At 45.9% G+C, this 21,872-nt stretch overlaps 1 protein-coding gene across 1 annotated transcript in view; it reads right to left on the reverse strand.

Moving 5' to 3' along the window:
• FAM78A (family with sequence similarity 78 member A) overlaps window positions 1-21,574 on the reverse strand; it is a 32,246-nt gene extending 10,672 nt beyond the window's left edge. The window contains exons 1-2 of the mRNA XM_033960789.1: window positions 21,135-21,574; window positions 20,156-20,806 (exon numbers count right to left, since the gene is read on the reverse strand). Coding sequence (XP_033816680.1) covers window positions 20,156-20,478 — 323 coding nt within the window. The 5' untranslated portion in view covers window positions 20,479-20,806; window positions 21,135-21,574. The remainder of the gene's footprint in view (window positions 1-20,155; window positions 20,807-21,134) is intronic.
• Window positions 21,575-21,872: the final 298 nt, after the last annotated feature.

Below are 21,872 nucleotides of genomic sequence, written 5' to 3' on the forward strand. Positions count from 1 at the left end.
CAGCTGTGCATATTCAGTGTGTTGATAATCATCCTCCAGATTACAAAAAATCTGGGCATCAACATAATCTAGTAACCCAGCTTCCTCAATCACTTGTGCCAGAGGGCACAAGTAGATGTAATATGAGCACACCTGAGGGAATTAGCAGTGAAGTAGCCCTCAGATGAAATAGCCAAAGGAAGGATAGTAGAAGAGGATAAGCACTGTAAAAACGCTAGAGCAAGCTTGGTCCTTTTTTAAGGACAGTCACCGAGGCGCAAAATCTATATATACCGTGTATCAAAAGAGAAAATAGAACAAAGAACCGGCGTGGCTCACTGTAGAGGTGAAGGAAGCGATAAGCGACAAGAAAACTTCATTTAAGGAATGGAAAAGGTAAAAAACGGATGAAAACGGGAACAAGCACAAACAACATCAATGCAGGTGCCATAAGGTGGTAAAAGGGGCCAAAAGAGGCTACGAGGAAAAAATAGCCAAGGAGGCGAAGAACTTCAAGCCATTCTTTCGATATATTAAGGGGAAATGACCTGCGAAGGAAGCGGTGAGACAGTTGGATGACCATGGAATAAAGGGAGCGCTAAAGGAGGACAAAGCAATCGCCGACAAACTGAACATATTTTTTGCGTCTGTATTACCGATGAAGATGTACACAGCATACCAGAACCCATCAGGCTTTATGCTGGAAATGAAGACAAAAAGCTGACAGGATTGACGATTAGTCTAGAGGAGGTGTGTAGGTAGATTGATAGGCTTAAGAGCGATAAATCCCCGGGACCGGATTGCATCCATCCGAGGGTCATCAAGGAACTGAAAGGGATCATAGCTGAACTGCTTCAACTAATAGCCAATCTGTCGATCAAATCGGGAAAGATTCCAGAAGACTGGAAGGTGGCAAATGTTACGCCGATCTTCAAGAAAGGTTCGAGGGAAGATTCAGGAGCCTACAGACCGGTGAGTCTGACCTCGGTATCGGGAAAGATGGTAGAGTCGCTGATAAAGGACCGCATCATTGATCACCTTGATGGACACGGGCTGATGAGGACCAGTCAGCACGGTTTTAGCAAAGGCAGATTGTGTTTGACGAACTTGCTGCACTTCTTTGAGTGAGTAAACAGACAGATAGACAAGGGTGACCCGGTCAACACTGTATATCTGGATTTTCAGAAGGCGTTTGACAAGGTTCCGCATGAATGACTACTTCGGAAAATTGTGAGCCATGGAATCGAGGGTGAAATACTCTTGTGGATTAAAAACTGGCAGGATCATAGGAAACAGAGTGGGGGTAAATGGACAATACTCGGACTGGAAGAGCATCACCAGTGGGGTGTCGCAGGGCTCAGTGCTTGGACCTGTGCTCTTCAACATCTTTATAAATGATCTAGACATTGGTACAACGAGTGAGGTGATTAAATTTGCAGACGATACAAAGTTATTCAGAGTAGTGAAGACACAGGGGGATAGCGAAGATCTGCAACGTGACATAATCAGGCTCGAGGAATGGGCATCAACATGGCAGATGAGGTTCAACGTGGATAAGTGTAAAGTGATGCATGTCGGTAACAAAAATCTGATGCACGAATACAGAATGTCCGGGGCGGTACTTGGAGAGACCTCCCAGGAGACTTGGGAGTTTTGATCGACAAGTCGATGAAGCTGTCCACGCAATGTGCGGCGGCGGCAAAAAGGGCCAACAGAATGCTAGGAATGATAAAGAAGGGGGATCACGAACAGATCGGAGAAGGTTATCATGCTGCTGTACTGGGCCATAGTGCGCCCTCACCTGGAGTACTATGTCCAGCATTGGTCGCCGTACATGAAGAAGGACACGGTACTAATCGAAAGGGTCCAGAGAAGAGTGACTAAGATGGTTAAGCGGCTGGAGGAGTTGCCATACAGTGAAAGATTAGAGAAACTGGGCCTTTTCTTCCTCGAACAGAGGAGATTGAGAGGGGACATGATCGAAACATTCAAGGTACTGAAGGAAATAGACTTAGTAGATAAGGACAGGTTGTTCACCCTCTCCAAGGTAGGGAGGACGAGAGGGCACTCTCTAAAATTGAAAGGGGATATATTTCGTACAAACATAAGGAAGTTCTTTTTAACCCAGAGAGTGGTAGAAAACTGGAACGCTCTTCCGGATTCTGTAATAGGGGAGAACACCCTCCAGGGATTCAAGACAAAGTTAGACAAGTTCCTACTGAACCAGAACGTACACAGGTAGGGCTAGTCTCAGTTAGGGCGCTGGTCTTTGACCAACAGCCGCCACGTGAGCGGACTGCTGGGCACGATGGACCACTGGTCTGACCTAACAGCGGCAGTTCTTATGTTCTTAGAAGCCTGATGGGTCCTTGAATAAAATTTTGGCTACTACTATCTTTGCCTCCAGCTGCTGTTTCATCTGAGGACCATGTTACTGGTTATTAGATTTGCTGTAAGTACATGTTTCCGTCGGGGGACAGGTTCCTGAAGAAGGGCTCCTCCCCGAAACCAGCGCGGTTGAACCTCCTCTCCTGGCGCGGTTTTCTGCGTTGCAGTTTTGTGATTTTTTCATTTGCAGATAAGTATTTCATTTTTTTTTCTTTTGTATGGTGTATTTTGATTTTTTGGTTGTATTTTTCGGGGGGTTCGGCTGGCAGGGTTCGTTTGGGGGTCGCTCAGGTTACATTGATTTATTCACTTGTGGATTTATTGGTTTAATTAGTGAAAGTTTCACTTTGATTTTCAGCACACTTAGGGTGCTCTATGATGGTGTGCGGGTGGGGGCTTATCGCCTCTACCTAGAAGTGAAGTGTTGGAGCTGGACTCCTATCGCTGATGGTTCACACTGAGAGCACCCTTTATTTTGACTTCATTCACACGATACTGAACGTGGTTTGTGTGTATAGTCTGTGTTCCTGAGCGTCCTCCTAATGAACCTTGATGTGACTAGGTCTGCCTTTTTTTGTTGTTGTAAGTACATGTATGGCAGGTGACAAGCTAGAGGCCCGAGAGACCCCCAGCTGCAGACTCCCACAGTAGGGGATGCTCATGACCCCACTGCATTTGCTAGCATCCTCATTTTCAGGCCATTTTGCCCACTGCTCTCTGCCAAAATGAGGACACAGATATGCACTGTTTTTCGCTTTTATGTGAGCACCTAATAAAAAAAAAGCAGCAAACTGGCCCAGAAAGAAATTGCAAAGATACCACAGTAATTGGGTAAATTTATATAGCATCTCCGACTTTGGAATGAATGGCATGGTAAGGTCAACTACTTGGGCCCATTCACTTAAAACTAAATGATAAGATACCTAGCACCTGACATCTTCTTCATTCATATGCTTGAGTTCCTGACTCAGACTCTCCTTGTCTTGTTTGTCTGAAATCTAAGCAATAGATAAGCCAGAGCTTAGAGTTTATGGTCTCTTCAGTTATTTAATAACATAATTTTGTTGACCTTAAAAAAAGCAAACTTGTTTTGGCTATGTTGGTGCTGCTGTCTGTGGAAATAATCTCTTGTAGCAACCATGTGTCAGCACAAAGCCTGCTGCTTTATCAAGTTACAAGAGAACAGCTCATGCTTTACCCTTCTCCAGTCTCTGCCGAGACTCTGGCACTCCAAGAATTGATTATGGCTGGTATTTCACCCCCACATCCCCTTCAGAATTATACAGGAACCCCAGCACTGCAGTCCCATCCCACTTCTCTTTACCCAGCTCCAAGAGAAGAAAGGCAGCACCACAGCCAAAGTTCCTAGTTTACTCAAATTTCACACAGCTCTTGACTGTCCACCCTTCTGGATCTCAGACTTGGACTGAAACATTAAGATGTGTTTCTTTCATGACAGCAAAAAGACATTTCCAGCCTATGTTAAGCTTTAGAGACCTATACAAAGAGCATGGAATCCCCTAACACGAGGGAGCAGAAGGAGCGATTTTAACCAACAAAAGTGAATAGGACACACATTTAAACTAAACTAAACTAAATTAAATTAAACCTTAAGTTTGTATACCGCATCATCTCCACAGAAGTAGAGCTCGACACGGTTTACAGGAATTACTAAAGAAAGGAACTCCAATGGGAAGAAGAAGGGCTTGGTAAAAAGGAAAGAAAGAAGGGATTAAGTAAAGAGGAGAGGGAGGGAGTGGTTACATTTTAGAGAAAAGCCAAGTTTTCAAATGTTTTCTGAAGCGTTGGAGGGAGGTCGCACTCCGAAGAGGGGCAGATAAGCTGTTCCACAGCTCGGTGATCTTGAAGAGGAGGGATGTTAGTTTTCCTGTATGGGATATGCCTTTTAAAGAGGGGAATGATAGTATGAATTTTTGAGTGGATCTGGTGGAGTTAGGATTCGAGGAGAGCCAAGATAGTGGAAACAGGGGAGGAAGGATGCCGTGTAGAGACTTGAAGGTTAGGCAGGCGCATTTGTAGTGAACCCTGAGGAGAACTGGGAGCCAGTGAAGCTTAGATAGAAGCGGGGAGACGTGGTCGAATTTGCTTTTTGCGAAAATTAATTTAGCCGCGGTATTCTGAATCCGCTGGAGTCTGAGAAGACTTTTCTTTGTTAGGCTTAAGTAGATGGTTTCAGGTCTTTACTTTCATTTTGGAAAAACGAATGAAAGGGGGGAAAATGTTGTCTAGAATCCACTCTTATTTAAATTGAGCAAAATTGCTATCCCAGAGGTGCATAGCGATTTAGAAAAAAGCAATACTAAATACAATCAACATATATACAATTTAACTAGCAGTGATACCCTCACCCACCCCAATCACTCAACAGTATTGAAAAGCAAGTCCAGCTAGTACTGATTTCTGGAACAATGGCATACTTTCTACCAGTTTTAGTTCAAACAGAAGTTTGAACTGATAAAGCCTAATCACAGCTGGGAGAAGTGCTAAGCATCTAACCCAGTGCCTCTCACCCCAGCCAGCTGAGTTTTCAGGATATTCACAATGAATATGCATGAGAAATTTGCATGCACTACACCTCATTCTATACAAATGTATCTCATGCATAATCAGTGTGACTCTCTGGAAAACCTCATGCATATGAACAACCGCCTCATCCAAACCACTTCAACCAGGCATAAGAAAACTCACACTCCATTCACACACCCTCCAATCAAAGAAGTTAAAAGGAAAAAACTATATGATGGCCTCCTGGCCACTCAAGAAGCAAAACTTGACAACCAAATCTCCAATCTACTGATAGCGACCCCAGACTACAAAACATTTAGAAAAAAAATAAAGACTATACTGTTCAAGAAATCCCTGAAAAAGACCTAACACCACAAGTCCCCTTCTTTCCCTCCACTAACTCCCCAACCCCCCGAAACAATCTACTCTACTCTTTATTTTCCCTGAAAATGACCAGATATCTTTTGTAATCCACCTTGAACCGCGAGGTAATGGAGGAATAGAAATCCCTAATGTAATGTAATATCTGGAAATCCTGGCTGGCTAGTGATGTCCTGAGAACGGGGTAAGAGAACCCCTGTTGTAAGGTAGTGCTATCCTTTCCCAGTGGCCCAGCTAGACAGTCAGGTTTTCAGGCTACCCACAATGACTTTGCATGAGAATGACACACACATACAGTGGGTCTGTAGTATATGCAAATAGCTCTCATGTATATTCACTGTGGATATCTTGAAAATACAGCTGGGTAGGTGAGTCTCCAGGAGATGATTTGAGAAAATTCCGATAAGGATTCTTCTAGCCCTCATTGACTACAATTCCATAAACACCTGGGGTCTCCAGGGCCTTGAAAATTAATGTAAACTTTGGCTGGTCCCACAGCCAGTGTAATAACTTCACTATAAGGATATGGGATCAGAACATTTAAGCAGCTGTCCGCTCACGCAGCGGCCCTTGGTCAAAGACCAGCGTCCTAACTGAGACTAGCCCTACCTGCGTACGTTCTGGTTCAGCAGGAACTTGTCTAACTTTGTCTTGAATCCCTGGAGGGTGTTTTCCCCCACGACAAACTCTGGAAGAGTGTTCCAGTTTTCTACCACTCTCCGAGTGAAGAAGAACTTCCTTACAATCGTACAGAATCTATCCTCTTTCAATTTTAGAGAGTGCCCTCTCGTTCTCCCTACCTTGGAGAGGGTGAACAACCTGTCATTATCTACTAAGCCTATTCCCTTCAGTACCTTGAATGTTTCGCTCATGTCCCCTCTCAATCTCCTCTGTTCCAGGGAGAAAAGGCCAAGTTTCTCTAATCTTTCACTGTACAGCAACTCCTCAAGCCCCTTAACCATTTTAATCGCTCTTCTCTGGACCCTTTCGAGTAGTACTGTGTCCTTCTTCATGTAGGAGTTCCTCAGGGTTCATCACCTCACCTTCACTGTTTAACGTGTACCTTTCCTCTCGGTTTCAAACTGAACAATTTAGGAATAAAATTATTCAAATGATATTACAATCATTATTCCTTACAATATTACACTGGTACAAATCACTCACACCATTGAACTTGTCTTAAATCTGATGGACTCATGGATAGCAGAATTTAAACTTAAATTGAATAATGAGAAGACCACATTTTTTCTTCCTTCCTCCCAAAAGAACCTCCACAATTCAATACACGATTTGTTCTTCTATAAAAATATTAGTTGTTTTCAATCAAAATCTAACTGAATTAGAAAAACCCAGGGAGGTAACTGGCTGATCTGGCTAAATCTATAAAACCTCAGCTTTTACAGCTAGAAGGTAAACTTAAAGTCCAAGAAACTGATATTAAGAACTTGAGGGTTGATATGAATGATTCAAAAAAATATCATTGTAAATATACAACAAGAACTAAAAGACAATTCCAATTTACGAAGAAAACTGGAGTCTCTAGAAAACTTTTCCCGTAATAATAATCTCAGGTTGAGCAACTTTCCTAGGATTGCAGCTGTAACTCCTAGGGATTTGTTGAAACGTTACATGATGGAGACTATGGGAATTTCTGAGGATATGTTACCACCATTCACTCAAGTCTATTATTTACCCATTAAAAGAAATGAACAGCAACTACAATTACAAGAGGATAATAGCCAACCACTGAATGTATCAACAATGTTGGAACTTTCTGACAGAGAGACTGTACCAGCGACAATGCAGCACAGTTACTTACCGTAACAGGTGTTATCCAGGGACAGCAGGCAGATATTCTTTACGCATGGGTGACGTCACCGACGGAGCCCTCGGTACGGACCTTTTTACTAGAAAGTTCTAGTTGGCCGCACCGCGCGTGCGCGAGTGCCTTCCCGCCCGACGGAGGAGTGCGTGGTCCCCAGTTAGTATAAGCCAGCTAAGAAGCCAACCCGGGGAGGAGGGTGGGACGTAAGAATATCTGCCTGCTGTCCCTGGATAACACCTGTTACGGTAAGTAACTGTGCTTTATCCCAGGACAAGCAGGCAGCATATTCTTTACGCATGGGTGACCTCCAAGCTAACAAAGAGGGAGGAGGGATGGTTGGCCATTAGGAAAATAAATTCTGAAGTACAGATTGGCCGAAGAGCCCATCCCGTCTGGAGAAAACATCCAGACAGTAGTGAGTAGTGAATGTGTGAACTGAGGACCAGGTGGCCGCTTTGCAGATCTCCTCAATGGGTGTGGAACGGAGGAAAGCAACAGAAGCGGCCATAGCTCTCACTCTGTGGGCCGTGACAGCACCGTCCAGTGACAGACCGGCCCGAGCATAACAGAACGCGATGCAAGCTGCAAGCCAGTTGGATAGCGTTCGTTTAGAGACCGGTCGACCCAAACGATTCGGGTCAAAGGTCAGGAAGAGCTGAGGGGACAAGCGGTGAGCCCTTGTACGATCAAGATAGTAAGCCAGGGCACGCTTGCAGTCAAGAGTGTGCAGAGCCTGTTCCCCGGGGTGGGAATGGGGTTTCGGGAAGAAAACAGGCAACACTATGGATTGGTTAAGGTGAAAGGCCGAGACCACCTTGGGGAGGAACTTTGGATGGGTACGCAGAACCACCTTGTCATGATGAAAGATAGTGAACGGTGGATCAGCTACCAGTGCATGAAGCTCACTGACCCTCCTGGCAGAGGTGATGGCAATGAGGAAAAGCACCTTCCAGGTTAGAAATTTGAGCGAAGTTGTGGCAAGAGGCTCAAAAGGAGGTTTCATGAGGGCAGACAAAACCACATTCAGGTCCCAGACGACCGGAGGAGGTTGTAGAGGTGGTTTGATGTTGAAGAGACCCCTCATGAATCGGGAAACCAGAGGGTGAGCCGTGAGGGGTTTTCCTAGGACAGGTTCATGAAAAGCCGTGATGGCACTGAGATGGACTCTGATTGAGGTAGACTTGAGGCCTGCGTTGGACAGGGAGAGCAAGTAGTCCAGAACAGGTTCCACCGCTAAGGAGGTGGGATTGTGATGATGCCGGAGACACCAAGAGGAGAACCTGGTCCACTTCTGATGGTAGCATTGAAGGGTGGCTGGTTTCCTGGAGGCGTCTAAAACGAGACGAACAGGCTGAGACAGATTTCCTGGAGAGGTCAGCCCGAGAGAAACCAAGCTGTCAGGTGGAGTGAAGACAGATTGGGATGTAGTAGAGACTGATGCTGCTGTGTAAGTAGAGTAGGAAACACAGGTAGAGGAATGGGCTCCCTGGAGCTGAGTTGAAGCAGGAGGGAGAACCAGTGTTGACGAGGCCACCGGGGGGCTATGAGGATCATGGTGGCTCTGTCCCTGCGGAGTTTGAATAAAGTCCGCAACATCAGAGGTAGTGGAGGAAAGGCATAGAGGAACCGATCCGTCCAGTCGAGTAGGAATGCATCCGGGGCCAGACGGCGAGGAGAGAAGAGTCTGGAGCAGAACTGGGGCAGCTGATGGTTGTGAGGAGCTGCGAATAAGTCCACTTGCGGAGTGCCCCAGCGAGCAAAGATGGAGTGGAGCGTGGGAGGATCTAAAGTCCACTCGTGAGGTTGAAGGATGCGGCTGAGATTGTCGGCCAGGGAGTTCTGTTCGCCCTGGATATAGACCGCCTTGAGGAAGAGACTGCGGGCCGTGGCCCAGGTCCAAATACGAAGAGCCTCCTGACAAAGGAGGCGAGATCCTGTGCCGCCCTGTTTGTTTATGTAGTACATGGCGACTTGGTTGTCCGTGCACAGGAGCAGAACCTGAGGACAAAGAAGGTGCTGGAAGGCCTTGAGAGCATAGAACATGGCTCGTAGTTCTAGAAAATTGATGTGATGTCGACGCTCCTGTGGGGTCCAAAGACCCTGGGTGCGTAGGTCTCCCAGGTGAGCTCCCCATGCATAAGGGGAGGCATCCGTGGTGATGATCATGGAATGTGGGGGCAGATGCAACAGAAGGCCCCTGGAAAGGGTTGAGGAGTTCAACCACCATTGTAGAGATCGCTGAAGAGATGATGTCACAGAGATGGGATGAGAAAGAAGATTCGAGGTCTGTGACCACTGGTCGGCCAGAGTCCATTGAGGTGTCCTGAGGTGGAGTCGTGCTAAGGGAAGCATATGCACCGTTGATGCCATGTGTCCCAGGAGGACCATCATCTGTCGAGCTGGGATGGTGTGATGACGGAGCACCTGATGACAGAGGTGGAGCAGAGTCCGTCGACGATCGGAGGGGAGGAATGCCCTCATTAGTGTGGTATCGAGAACTGCTCCGATGAACTGAAGGCGCTGTGTGGGAAGCAGATGCGACTTGGGGTAGTTGATCTCGAACCCCAGTAGATGGAGAAGAGAGATGGTATGTTGAGTGGCTTGTAGCACAAGAGGAGACGTAGGAGCTTTCACTAACCAATCGTCCAAGTAGGGAAACACTTGGAGGTTGTGAGACCTGAGGAAGGCCGCCGCCACAATGAGGCATTTGGTGAACACCCTGGGTGATGAAGCGAGGCCAAAAGGTAGCACCTTGTACTGATAATGGCGATGGTGCACCTGGAATCGCAGGTAGCGACGTGAAGTTGGATTGATTGGTATGTGAGTGTAGGCCTCTTTGAGGTCCAGGGAACATAGCCAGTCGTTGTGAGAGAGATGAGGGTAAAGCGTGGCAAGGGAGAGCATTCTGAACTTCTCCTTGACTAGACACTTGTTGAGGTCCCTGAGATCGAGAATGGGACGAAGGTCTCCTGTCTTTTTGGGTACCAGGAAGTAGCGGGAGTAGAATCCCTGACCCCTTTGATCTGGAGGTACTTCTTCGATGGCATTGAGAAGGAGGAGGGATTGAACCTCCCTCAGGAGGAGGGGGGTTTGAGTTGAGAGAGAAGCAGACTCGACGGGAGGATTGTCTGGCGGAAGAGTCTGGAAGTTGAGGGAGTAGCCGTGGCGGATGATGTTGAGGACCCACTGGTCCGATGTGATGACCTCCCAACGGCTGAAGAAAATGTGGAGCCTGCCTCCGATTGGCTGAGGAAGAGGCAATGAGGGTGGAAGACTGGCTAAGCCCTGGAGAGAGGAGTCAAAGGGGCTGAGAAGGTTTGGCAGGAGGAAGAGGCTTGGCAGGTTGATTAGGCTGGGCACGAGCCTGGGTGTGTTGGTGCTGGCGGGCCCGCCTAGGTTGCTGTGCAGGTGGGTTGAGCGGTCTGGCAGAGAACCTGCGTTGATATGATGTCTGCGGTCTATAAGGACGAGCAGGAGGAGTCTTTTTCTTTGGTTTAATGAGAGTATCCCATCTGGTCTCATGGGCGGAGAGCTTCTGAGTGGTGGTATCCAGGGACTCTCCGAATAGTTCATCTCCCAGACATGGGGCGTTGGCTAGACGGTCCTGATGGTTGACGTCTAGATCAGAGACCCTGAGCCAGGCCAGGCGGCGCATAGCCACAGCGATGGCAGATGCACGGGAGGAGAGCTCAAAGGAGTCATAGACAGAGCGCACCATGAACTTCCTCAGTTGAAGCAGGCTGGAGATGTGCTGCTGGAAAAGAGGGACCTTGTGCTCCGGCATGTATTTTTGCATGGAGGAGAGTTGCATTACCAGATGTTTCAGGTAGAAGGAAAAATGGAAGGAGTAGTTGTTTGCCCTATTGGCAAGCATGGCATTTTGGTAGAGCCGTTTGCCAAATTTGTCCATAGTTTTTCCTTCTCTGCCAGGAGGGGTGGAGGCATACACACTGGTGCCCTGAGTCTTTTTCAAGGTGGATTCTACCAGGAGAGACTCGTGGGGCAGTTGGGGTTTATCAAAACCTGGGATTGGTATGACCCTATAGAGACTGTCCAATTTACGGGGGGCCCCAGGGACAGTTAGCGGGTTCTCCCAATTTTTATAAAAAGTTTCCCGTAGGATATCGTGAACAGGTAACTTTAGGAACTCCTTGGGAGGTTGATCGAAATCCAGAGCCTCCAGGAAAGCTTGTGACTTTTTGGAGTCAGATTCCAATGGCAAAGACAAAGCCCCTGACAACTCCCTGAGAAATTTAGAGAAGGAAGATTGTTCAGGTTTGGAAGTGGTCTCGGGTGCGGAAGGCTCTTCGTCCGACGACGATGCATCCTCCTCGGTACCGGGGGGGGATTCTTCCCATAGGTCCGGGTCTCTGACATCGGTGGTTGCGTGTCGAGAGACCGGAGTGGACGGGTCGGCATGGTGAGTCTTAGACAAAGACTTGCCTGAGTGTACTGAGACATTTCCTGGCGATGTAGACCTGTGTCTGTCCCGATCCCGGGAAGAACGGTGCCGGTCCGGGTCTTGGGAAGACCGGTGCCGGTCCGGGTCATGGGAAGACCGGTGTCCTGCTCGGTCCCGAGGAGGATCCGTCGTCGTTAAGGCGACTGGCTCGGTATGGGAATGGAGATGCGGTGCCGAGAGAATGGGCATGGAAGAGTCCATAGGTACCAATGGAGTGGATACCGGTTGGACGGTGCGGGGCTCGGGCCGGTCTGGTACCGAGAGCAGCGGTGCCAAGATAGATGGTAAGAGCTGCTGAAGTTGCTGGTGGAGTTGCTCTTGCAACTTGTCCTGGAGGATGGCCGCAATGCGGTCATCCAGGGGAGGCACCGGAACCACTTTTTTCTTTTTTGGTTCCTTGGGTGCCGCTCTACACTCCGGCGATGAGGGTGCCGATGACGAGGCACTCACCGATATCGGAGTGGAGCGTTTCTTGGCCCGGCGTGGAGCCGAGAGGACTGGTGCCGTCCCCGAGGTGGGAGGGCGCTCAAGGGTGGAAGGCTTCTTAGCCGGCTTACCTGGCGCCGGAGGCGCCGACGTCGTCTCAGGCGGCGTCGAAGTGGTCGGTGTCGATTTCGACGGTGCCGCAGATGAAGATGTCGAATCCATAGACGGGCCGGTGCCGAAAAGTAAATTTTGTTGGATTTGACGATTCTTCAACGTGCGCTTTTTAAGAGTGGCACAGCGGGTGCAGGAGTCCGCCCGATGCTCTGGTCCCAGACACTGCAAGCACCAATTGTGTGGGTCAGTGAGGGAGATCGGGCGTGCACACCGCTGGCACTTCTTAAAACCTGGCTGCGGGGGCATGAATGGAAACACGGCCTCCGCAAAATCAAACCCCGAGGCCTGGATCGTGGCAATAGGCCCCGCCGGGGTAGGAACGAAAAAATAAAACAAAGAAAGATTTTTTTTTTTTTTTTGAATTGGGAAGAAAAAAGTACCCGAAGGTGAAAAACCGAAAAAAATAACGCGAGCGGGAAGGCAAAAGGAGGATTTCAACTCTGTTGAAAAAACACACGTCTTCTTCGCTCCGCGGAAACGAAGAAACTGGGGACCACGCACTCCTCCGTCGGGCGGGAAGGCACTCGCGCACGCGCGGTGCGGCCAACTAGAACTTTCTAGTAAAAAGGTCCGTACCGAGGGCTCCGTCGGTGACGTCACCCATGCGTAAAGAATATGCTGCCTGCTTGTCCTGGGATAATACTTCTTACTGTAGCCCTCGCACCAGATAAAAACTGGTTGCTTAGGCTCTTCTTTAAAAATAAACAGAAAGAATTTCTTGGCTACAAAATATTCATGTTTCCAGACCTGGCACGGGACACACAAAAAAGAAGGCGTGAATTTTTGATGTTAAAGCTAGGGGTTATCTCTCTTGGGGCGACCTTTTTTCTTCATCATCCATGTCAATGTGTGATACAATATCGTTTTCTTTGATCCTTCCCAATTGACAGCCTTCCTTTCAGGAGCACGCCTGGATGAAGGGAAAACATGAGTGCAGTTTTGATTTATAAATTGATATCCTCTCTCAGTTAACTGGATCTTATTTCTTCTTTATATTGATTTAGGTTTTTACTAATATTGCTCGCTATTCCTAAAATCTTGGATCTAATTTGAGGACTTGAGTTGAAGTTAAGCTATATCTTATTTTTCTTGAGTATAATGTATTTGAATAAGTTTGTTTTGTTTGCTCACCTTCAACTTTCTATACAAGTGGATATTTGACATGTAAATTTGATTAAAAAAAAAAAAAAAAAATCTAACTATGAAAAATCAGATTGACACCGTAGTCCAAAAGGGGTACTACACATTATGGAAGCTCCGTACTATTAAATTGTACTTTAAAACTTCTGCATTTAGACTTATGGTTCAATCATTAGTACCGAGTCTTCTGGACTATTGCAATATTGCTTATTTAACTACGACTAAGCAAAATATTACCAGATTAGAATTGATCCAGAATACTGCAGTAAGATTGATTTATGGTCTAAAGAGATATGATCATGTAACCTTCTACCGTGAGTTGCACTGGCTCCCCATGGAGGCACGCATTATCTTTAAACTGGGTTGCATATGCTACAAAGTCATCTATGGCCAAGCCCCACTTTATTTAGCCGACAGACTTTCATTTGCATCCCATAAGAATCTTAGAAAATCACACGCTCTGTTTGTATTTCCCTCTGTTAAAGGCTGCAAAGGCAAGAAATACCATGATCATCTGCTTTCATTTCAAGCAGCTTTTCATGACAAAGACTTTTGCTCACTATTACTTTCTTCTCACTCTTAGGAAACAACTGAAGTCTTATCTTTTCCTTAAGTATTTGTCTGAGTAGTTACCTATGGACCTTTTTTGTAGATTATGTAATTTTTGTAAACTGCATTGAACTTATGGTTATGCAGTACAGAAGTACAATGTTATGCACATCCTCCAGAGGAAGTGCGTCTGTGCTAATTGCAAGGTAAAGAACTTTTCTTGTAGCACCAAAGAATTTTGTGGGTGCATCTCCACACAGTCTTTGCACTTGTATTTGCTGCTTAATTGTGCTAAGTAAAACTTTACTGCACTTTAATAAAAAGGGTATTTAGTGTACAGCTCTCTGAACTCTTATTACCACCCTATACATAGCAGCTTTGCACAGAGAATTGTATATTCTGTAGTACATGGTTCTTGCAAAGAAATGTGCAGAAGACCTACAAGCTGGAGTGCATAGTTTTCTAGCATTGGGATTTTATGAAATGGTTTGTGGAGGAGTCAAATGTTAGCTCATTTGTCTATCGCTAGCGTTCATGAGCATTTGGTGCCAGGAAGAACTAGCCACAACTTTTTTTCTCGTTTTACTGAAGGGGATGGGTGATTCTAGTGAATAAAATTAGATTTTAAAAATAAATAGCTGAGATGATGGACTCGCCAAATTTGGTGATATGAGCAAAGTACTACAGCATTAAAATGATAGACTTTTCTCTTGAATATTGTTTAAGAAATGGATATGATGTCATACCAATAACTGTAAAATCTGCATTTGGCATTCATGTGTTTAATGTGCATAATGTATGTGCATGCAACATTCTGTCAAGTCCCAGTACAATCTTTTTGCAAAATATTTTGCAATCTTTTCTTACCATTGTGTTTGTTTATAAATTGTGAATGTTTTTATATAACTCGCATAGATTCTGGGATGTGTGGGATATAAATAATTTTAAATAGATATTTTTTATTGTGTTTGCATAGGAAACTGCACTAAACGTCAGTTTACAGCTCTAGTGCATGGTTTATTACATAGGCCCCTGAGAAAAGACCAATCTGTAGCAGAGCTGCACCAGGGAGGTTAGAAGATTAGAAATCGGAAGGAGCCGTATGTGCTGGGAGGTGAGAGGCTGATATGCACGGATGGGGAGAGGGACCTTGGGATGATAGTGTCTGAAGATCTAAAGGCAAAGAAACAGTGTGACAAGACAGTGGCTGTTGCCAGAAGGATGCTAGGCTGTATAGAGAGTGGCGTGATCAGTAGAAGAGGGGGGAGAGAGATGGAAGGGAGGAAGTGAAAGGGGAGATGCTGGAAACCAGAGACTGGTACCAATACAATTGAAAAAGTAAATAGCCAAAGATAGAAAAAAAGATAATTTTATTTTTAGTTTAAGATAAAGTAGTGTGGTAGAATATGTAGAAAATGGAAATAAAGGGCTCCTTTTACTAAGGAGCCCTTTTACTAGCGTTTTTAGAGCATGCAGGAAATTACCACGTGCTACACCGCACGCTATGTGGAAAAACTAACGCCAGCTCAATGCTGGCGTTAAGGTCTAGCATGCGGCTTATTAAAAGAGCCCAAAGTGTTATCTTTTTATTGAATTAATCTTGATACCTTTTTGACTAACTTTAGAGATCAAAGCCTCCTTCCTCAGTCCTCAGGTCAGGACAGGATACCATAAATAGCAGTATACTGTCCTGACGTGAGGAAGGAGATTTTGGCCTCGGAAGCTAATTGAAAAATACATTTAGTTCAATAAAATGGTATCATTTTCCATTTTTTGTTTTATTTGCATTTGTTAATTTGTAATGTAGTGGTTGGAATATGTCAGTCTTTTCCTGGTGTGGTCTATCTTCTTGGGGGGTTCAGTTTAATTTTTATTTCTATTTTTATATTGTGGTTACTTATTCCAAACTGGGTGAAGATCTACGTTCTGCATGTTTGAAAAGAGACATGGGGTCCTTTTACAAAGGCGCGCTAGGGCCTTAATGCCCGGAATAGCGCACGCTAAAATGCCGCGTGCACTAGCCGCTATCCCCTCCTTTTGAGCAAGCAGTAGATTTTTGGCTAGCGTGCACTATAGCACGCGCTAATCCGGTGCGTGTGATAAAACCCGTAGTGCACCTTCATAAAAGGAGCCCATGGTTTTCTTTTAGCACCAATTGTTATGATTGATCTGCTTTAATCTGGTTTGTTTAGTTTTTCCAGTAGGTTTTTCTAGTGGTCACTGCAGTGTTTTTGGTAGCCTTTTCCTAGGTAGGTGCTTCTGTGACCTGTGGAAGTTACTGCTATTATGGCATGTCAGAATTGCTCTGTAGGTCCTGAGTGACATTTGTAGTGTTTTGTATTACTTAAGTTCACATTATTCCTGGTATTGGATTTTGGATATGGATTAGATCAGTGGTTCCCAACCTTGTCCTGGAGGAACACCAGGCCAATTGGGTTTTCAGGCTAGCCCTAATGAATATGCATGAAGCAAATTTGCATGCCTATCACTTCCATCATATGCAAATCTCTCTCATGCATATTCATTAGGGCTAGCCTGAAAACCCGATTGGCCTGGTGTTCCTCCAGGACAGGGTTGGGAATCACTGGATTAGATCATATCTTTCTCAGTAATGGCTCAAGGTAAGTTACATTCAAGTACAGGGTGTTTTTTTAATGTCCCTGGAGGGCTTATAATTTTTAAGTTTTGTATATGAGGCAATGGAGTATTAAGTGACTTGTCTAAGATCTCAAGCAGGATCAGTGGGATTTGAGCCCTGACATTGAGAAAGACATGGGGGAAGCCACTGCTTGCCCTGGATCGGTATCATGGAATATTGTTACTCCTTGGGGTTTGGTCAGGTACTAGTGACCTGGATTGGCCACTGTGGCTACTGAGCTTGATGGACCATTAGGCTGACCGAGTAAGGCTGTTCTTATGTTCCCTAGTTCTCAGCTGGCTGCTCTAACCATGTTTGATAATCAGCAAACTAAAGGCTAATGGAGCTGAAGCTTGGTGGCCCTTTGGCAACCTATTAAAAATATTGCTAGGTAAATTTTATGGTTGTGCAGTGTGACATTGCAAAAATAGGGGAAATCAGAATGGGTGAGGGGTAAAACTTTTGTACACCTAATTGATTCCTAATTGATACTTTTTAATAAATGTTTTAATATGTATATGAGTATACATATATTTTATGTTTAAATCATTTTTATTGAGCAAAATTCAAACCATCAAGAAGTCTTACAGCATCAGACCAATGACAAACAAATGAACATACAAACGCAAACGGTTGAGATCTATATGCTCAAAGATTTTGTCATAACAATGAAAACCAAAACCCACCCACTCATCCCAACTAACCCAAACCCCCAAGGAGGGGGAAGAAGACAGAGAAATAGCAAGATACTTATATTGCTTTGTACTTTGTATTTTCTTTCCAATTCAATAGAAATAATTTAACTTCTCAATTTTTTTTACTTAATTGGGCATGATTTTCAAAACTTTGCTTGTCTTTACACCACCACATGCCAACCAACTGCTGCTCAGAACACATAACTTATACATCTGCTTTCCTGGCTTAGAGGGAACATTGGTCTACACATCACAATAATCTTTACAGCTCTCCTTCCGGATTCGCGGTATCACTACTCGCCAATTCAGTTATTTGCAATTTTTTTCTACTACTTTTTGCAGGCTGACCGAACCTTACCTGGTGGTCTAGCGGTGATGTGGGGCAAGAGTGATCTTCCTATGCTCCTGCCCCGTGCAGAGCCATCATCAAAATGGCTGCCGTGAGTTCCCGTTGTAGTTGATGGCTCTGCATGGGGCAGGAGCATAGGAAGATCACTCCTGCCCCGCATCACCACTAGACTACCAGGGGACGCAGGAGGGAGGCGGAGGTGGGTCAGAGCTGGCCCTAAAAATTATTTGCGGCCGGCTCTGCACCTAACCCCCTCAAATATGAAGGGAGAAGTGTATTGCAATACCACTTTGACAATCACACCTAGCTCCCATGGTTAAAGTGACCCAGAACAGTCTCAAAGTAGAAGTATATCTTTCTTATTAGATTCTAAGGGTCAGTCAGTGGGAGATATGCTGACATAAGCTATAAGCCATGCTTTCATCTCTGTGGTAAATTGAGAGTGTGGACTATACATCAGGACATCGCAAAGTAAGCGTGGTCCATTAGAAGTGAAAGAACTGGAAGACAGTGCAAACAGTCTGATTCCACCCAGCCACATCATTGGCTTGTGAGATTCAGGTGGGGGGGGGGATTTCTTTTTCCGCTTTCCAGCTCTATTTATCTGCGATTAAATTCTCTATATTTTTTAGTGAAACTCTTGTTCAGTAGATAGCTTTCTATAGTTTTTGACTGATCATCCTCCCCCAACAAACACAGCCATACCACTTCTCTTCCTAGTCCCTGCTCTCAACAGTGCTTCAGCTGCCACTAGAATCAAGTTACTCTTCACTACTCCCTGAGGGCCCAATGTAGAAAGAAAGTGCAAAGGGAAGCCTTGTGTCTGTGCATAATTTTCTGGGCCCATGATGCAGGAAAAGGTTTCATGCAGAAGCCAGCCCTGTGCAAAACCTTGTGTTAACACACCAGGACACAACATATTCAAATCAATGCTAAATGAGTCTATTAGCTTCTGGCCCAATATAGAGAGAGACAAGCACAATACAGGAATCTGACTGCTAGGTTTGAGAAGGTGAAGAAGGGTTAGGGTTTTCAATAGTAACCTCTGAGCTACTAAATGGGATGGGGGAAGACAGAGGGCAGATCCTGGATTTATGTCTGTTTGTTTTTTTGCTTCTTGCTGTGAGCATTAAAATACCAGAGCCAGCTCTACTTATGGCCCAGATGAGGCCCTGGCCCAAGGCACTGGTTATAAAGAGTGCCAAAATCCCAATCCTGTCTACTTTCAGATTTACAGAGGAATAGATAGATGCCTGCCCAAAATTTTGGCACTTTTTATCATCAGTACCCTGAGCCAGTGCCTCATTTGGTCCAGCAGGAGAGGGAGACTTGAATGAGAGGGGGGCCATACCAGATTGCACGGGGTAGGCACCACAGTCCCTTGAGCCAGCCCTGTAAAAAGTACCCACAGCTTTTTCATGGCATCCATGTTCATTTTGATATACCACCTGTCAAGGAATCTAACTGGTTTAAATGGTTTACAGATTACAAAAAAAAAAAAGAGGAGAGAATCTAAAAAGCTTATGGAAATGGGGAGAAGTGATAATACAATATTACATGAAGGAGAGAAGGAAGAAGTAAAAAAAAAAAAAAAAGAGAGAGAGAGAACAGAAGTTGAGGGCTCTGCATAGATGTCTAGCCAAAATAGTTACTGTTCATAAATATTGGCATCACAATTTTTTGTTTTGACATGAGCATAGTACATGCTGTCCTTAGCACAGAACCTTGCATCCTAATCAGGGACAGCACTCCAGACATGATATCCTGTGTGCATCAAATTTACATATAATTGGGGCATTAGTTTCTGACTGGCCCAAGGGAGAAATGACCTCCCCATTCCCTCAATCTGAATCCAAGCAAATAAGAAATGCAGCAAGAGTTGCTCAGATGGTCATAGTCACCTTTTGCCCAGCTTGTATTATTTGCTTTGGACTTTTTAAAATTCAGAGACAATTATATTCATTCAGATTTGCTGTATTTACTGATCTATGCTATTCCACATATTTGAAAATTGAATATAGGCATCTTTCAGCTATAAATTCAAATATATCTAACTATTCATATCTTGACTAAAACAAAACCATCCAGGACAATTTGAGGCAAGTTGTGACAGAGACTGCCTATTTTGTCCAAGCTCAAGCTGAATGCATCTCGGATTTCTTTCATTCCTGGTCTGTCCAGATCCTAGAGCTCCTGGCTTTAGACTGGTCTAACTGGGTGAAACCCGTACCAATGATGGAAAGGAGCTAAAATGACAGTAGTGAGGGGTATGTATACTAGATGGCTTCATCACTGCCAAGTGGAGCAATGGCGAGTGTATTGTGAGGCTCCAGCTCTGTTCATGCACAGCAAGTGTCACTTCCTCCCATGGGCAGGCTGCATTTCCTTCACATACAGCCGAGTGCCAGACAACAAAAATTCAAAGTTCAACGGTAGATTTAAAGGACAACCTAGTGCCTAAAATGACAGCAAAAAAAAATACCAACTGACCCTTTGTCCCTCTTCCTCACCCCTCAGTCTACTTACTCTAACACAACATATAAGAACGGATATGACAATAATATCATACTTCAGATTTGGGTTCAAATAAGACGAGGAAGGCAAGAAAAGCCGAGATACTCACATCCCCTGATCTCCATATTGGTTATAGAACTCCATATGGTTGCAGGCTTGGATCCAACCCACGACCCACGTCTCCTTCTTGGGGATGGGCGGGACCAGGACCTGGGCCGAGGCTCGGAAGTGGGGAGTCCGGTACCTGAGCACCACGCTGGAGGACTCATCGATGCTGGTGGGAGTGGAGTCGATGGAGGCCCGGGCGTCAATGACAGTGATGCTGTCGCGGAAAAGTTTGGCTTTGCAGCCGAGACTCTGAATGCAGCCCATGGTGTTTATGACGAGCGCTATCTCTAGCAGACTCCAGGGGTCTTGGGCAGGGCGATGCATTGAAGTGTCCAGCTGCGTCCTTCCAGATCCAAAATAGAACCAACTTTCTTCTCTAGCGGTGGCAATCGGAAGCCTTACACCTAGAGGAGAGAAAACTCCCTCATTTCCAAGTGGCTAACATAGTAGCCGCATGGGACGAGAAAACTGTGCTTTAACTTCAGTAGTCTTGGTGGCTCGTTCTTTTCCTTTGCTTTTTTTTTTTTTTTTACCCTTGTTGTTTTCCTTCCTTTCAGTTCATCACCAGATTATCCGATTTCCTGTTACTTTTTTGTTTTGAGACGCTCCTCAGTGCTTGTTCGATGCCCCCGTTCTCTTCCTGTAACACAGACTGTCAAAAAAACAAAAAAAAAAAGCAGAGAGAGACACACACACACAAATCATTTACTTGAAAGTGGCCGAGTGCTTTTAAGAGGCAAGACGAAGCTGGCGAAGGAGAGATTCGAGGAAGGAAAGATAGGGAGAAAGAACGAGCTAGAGGTTTTAAGACAGTGCAAGGCTACAACTTTCCCTCCCATCCAGCCCTCCTCCCCGCCCCCTCTCTAGTGCAGATGCTGCTCCTGAATCCCGCCCTTGAGCCCTGGACCAGTCACCTGTCCTTGCAGCGGAAAGCAGAAGCGGGGTAAGGGGGGGTGGGGGGGTTGCTAGTCACTAGTCACCTTGCAGCACGCTATTTGTTAAAACTTTGTCCATAAATAATCTGAGATGTCAAGTGCCAAAGTGTCCCTGAATGGAAGCAGCAGCAGCTACTGCGTGTGCACTTCCTTCGGCTCCTGCGGTCTTGGAGGGCGGCTGCTGCCCCGCTGCTACTCTGCGACTTTCTGCCTGCCCGCGGCCGCCGCCGTCGTCGCCGGGCTCAGCCTCGTCAGTGGCCGCCTCTGTGACTCAGCCAGCGGCCAACAATCTGGCCCAAGCCTGCCGCGGCCCCCGGGACCTGCCGGCGGCTCCCCTCCGGATCTCATGGCCGGGCACGCTGCCCGCCCCTTCCACGCATGCCTGCTGCAGGGCAAGGCGGCGACGGGCCGAGTCGGCATGCGGCCCAGCGCCCCGGAGTCCAGGCTGCCCCCTGCGATCTCTGTGCCAGAGCCGCAGCTCTTATAGCCCAAGCGCTCTGCCGACGCATTTCCTTCTCTTTGCACCGAGCCTTCTGGGTAGGGTAGTTTGCTCTGCTCCTCCTGTACTCGTTTGGCAGCGGGGTGAAACTAGTTCCACTTCTGCTGGGTCGGCCCCAAACTTCTTTCTGGTGAAATTCCCTGACTTCTCAGACCCACTAACCATTGGGCTTCTTGTATTGATTACATTCTTTCGTCCTATGGATTAGGGTTTCTTAGTCACAATTTCTGTCAGGTCAGTTAACTATACAAGACCACGCGTTCTATCACACTATATAAACCCCG

The sequence above is a fragment of the Geotrypetes seraphini genome, chromosome 10, assembly GCF_902459505.1.
Source record: "Geotrypetes seraphini chromosome 10, aGeoSer1.1, whole genome shotgun sequence".
NCBI lineage: Eukaryota > Metazoa > Chordata > Amphibia > Gymnophiona > Dermophiidae > Geotrypetes > Geotrypetes seraphini.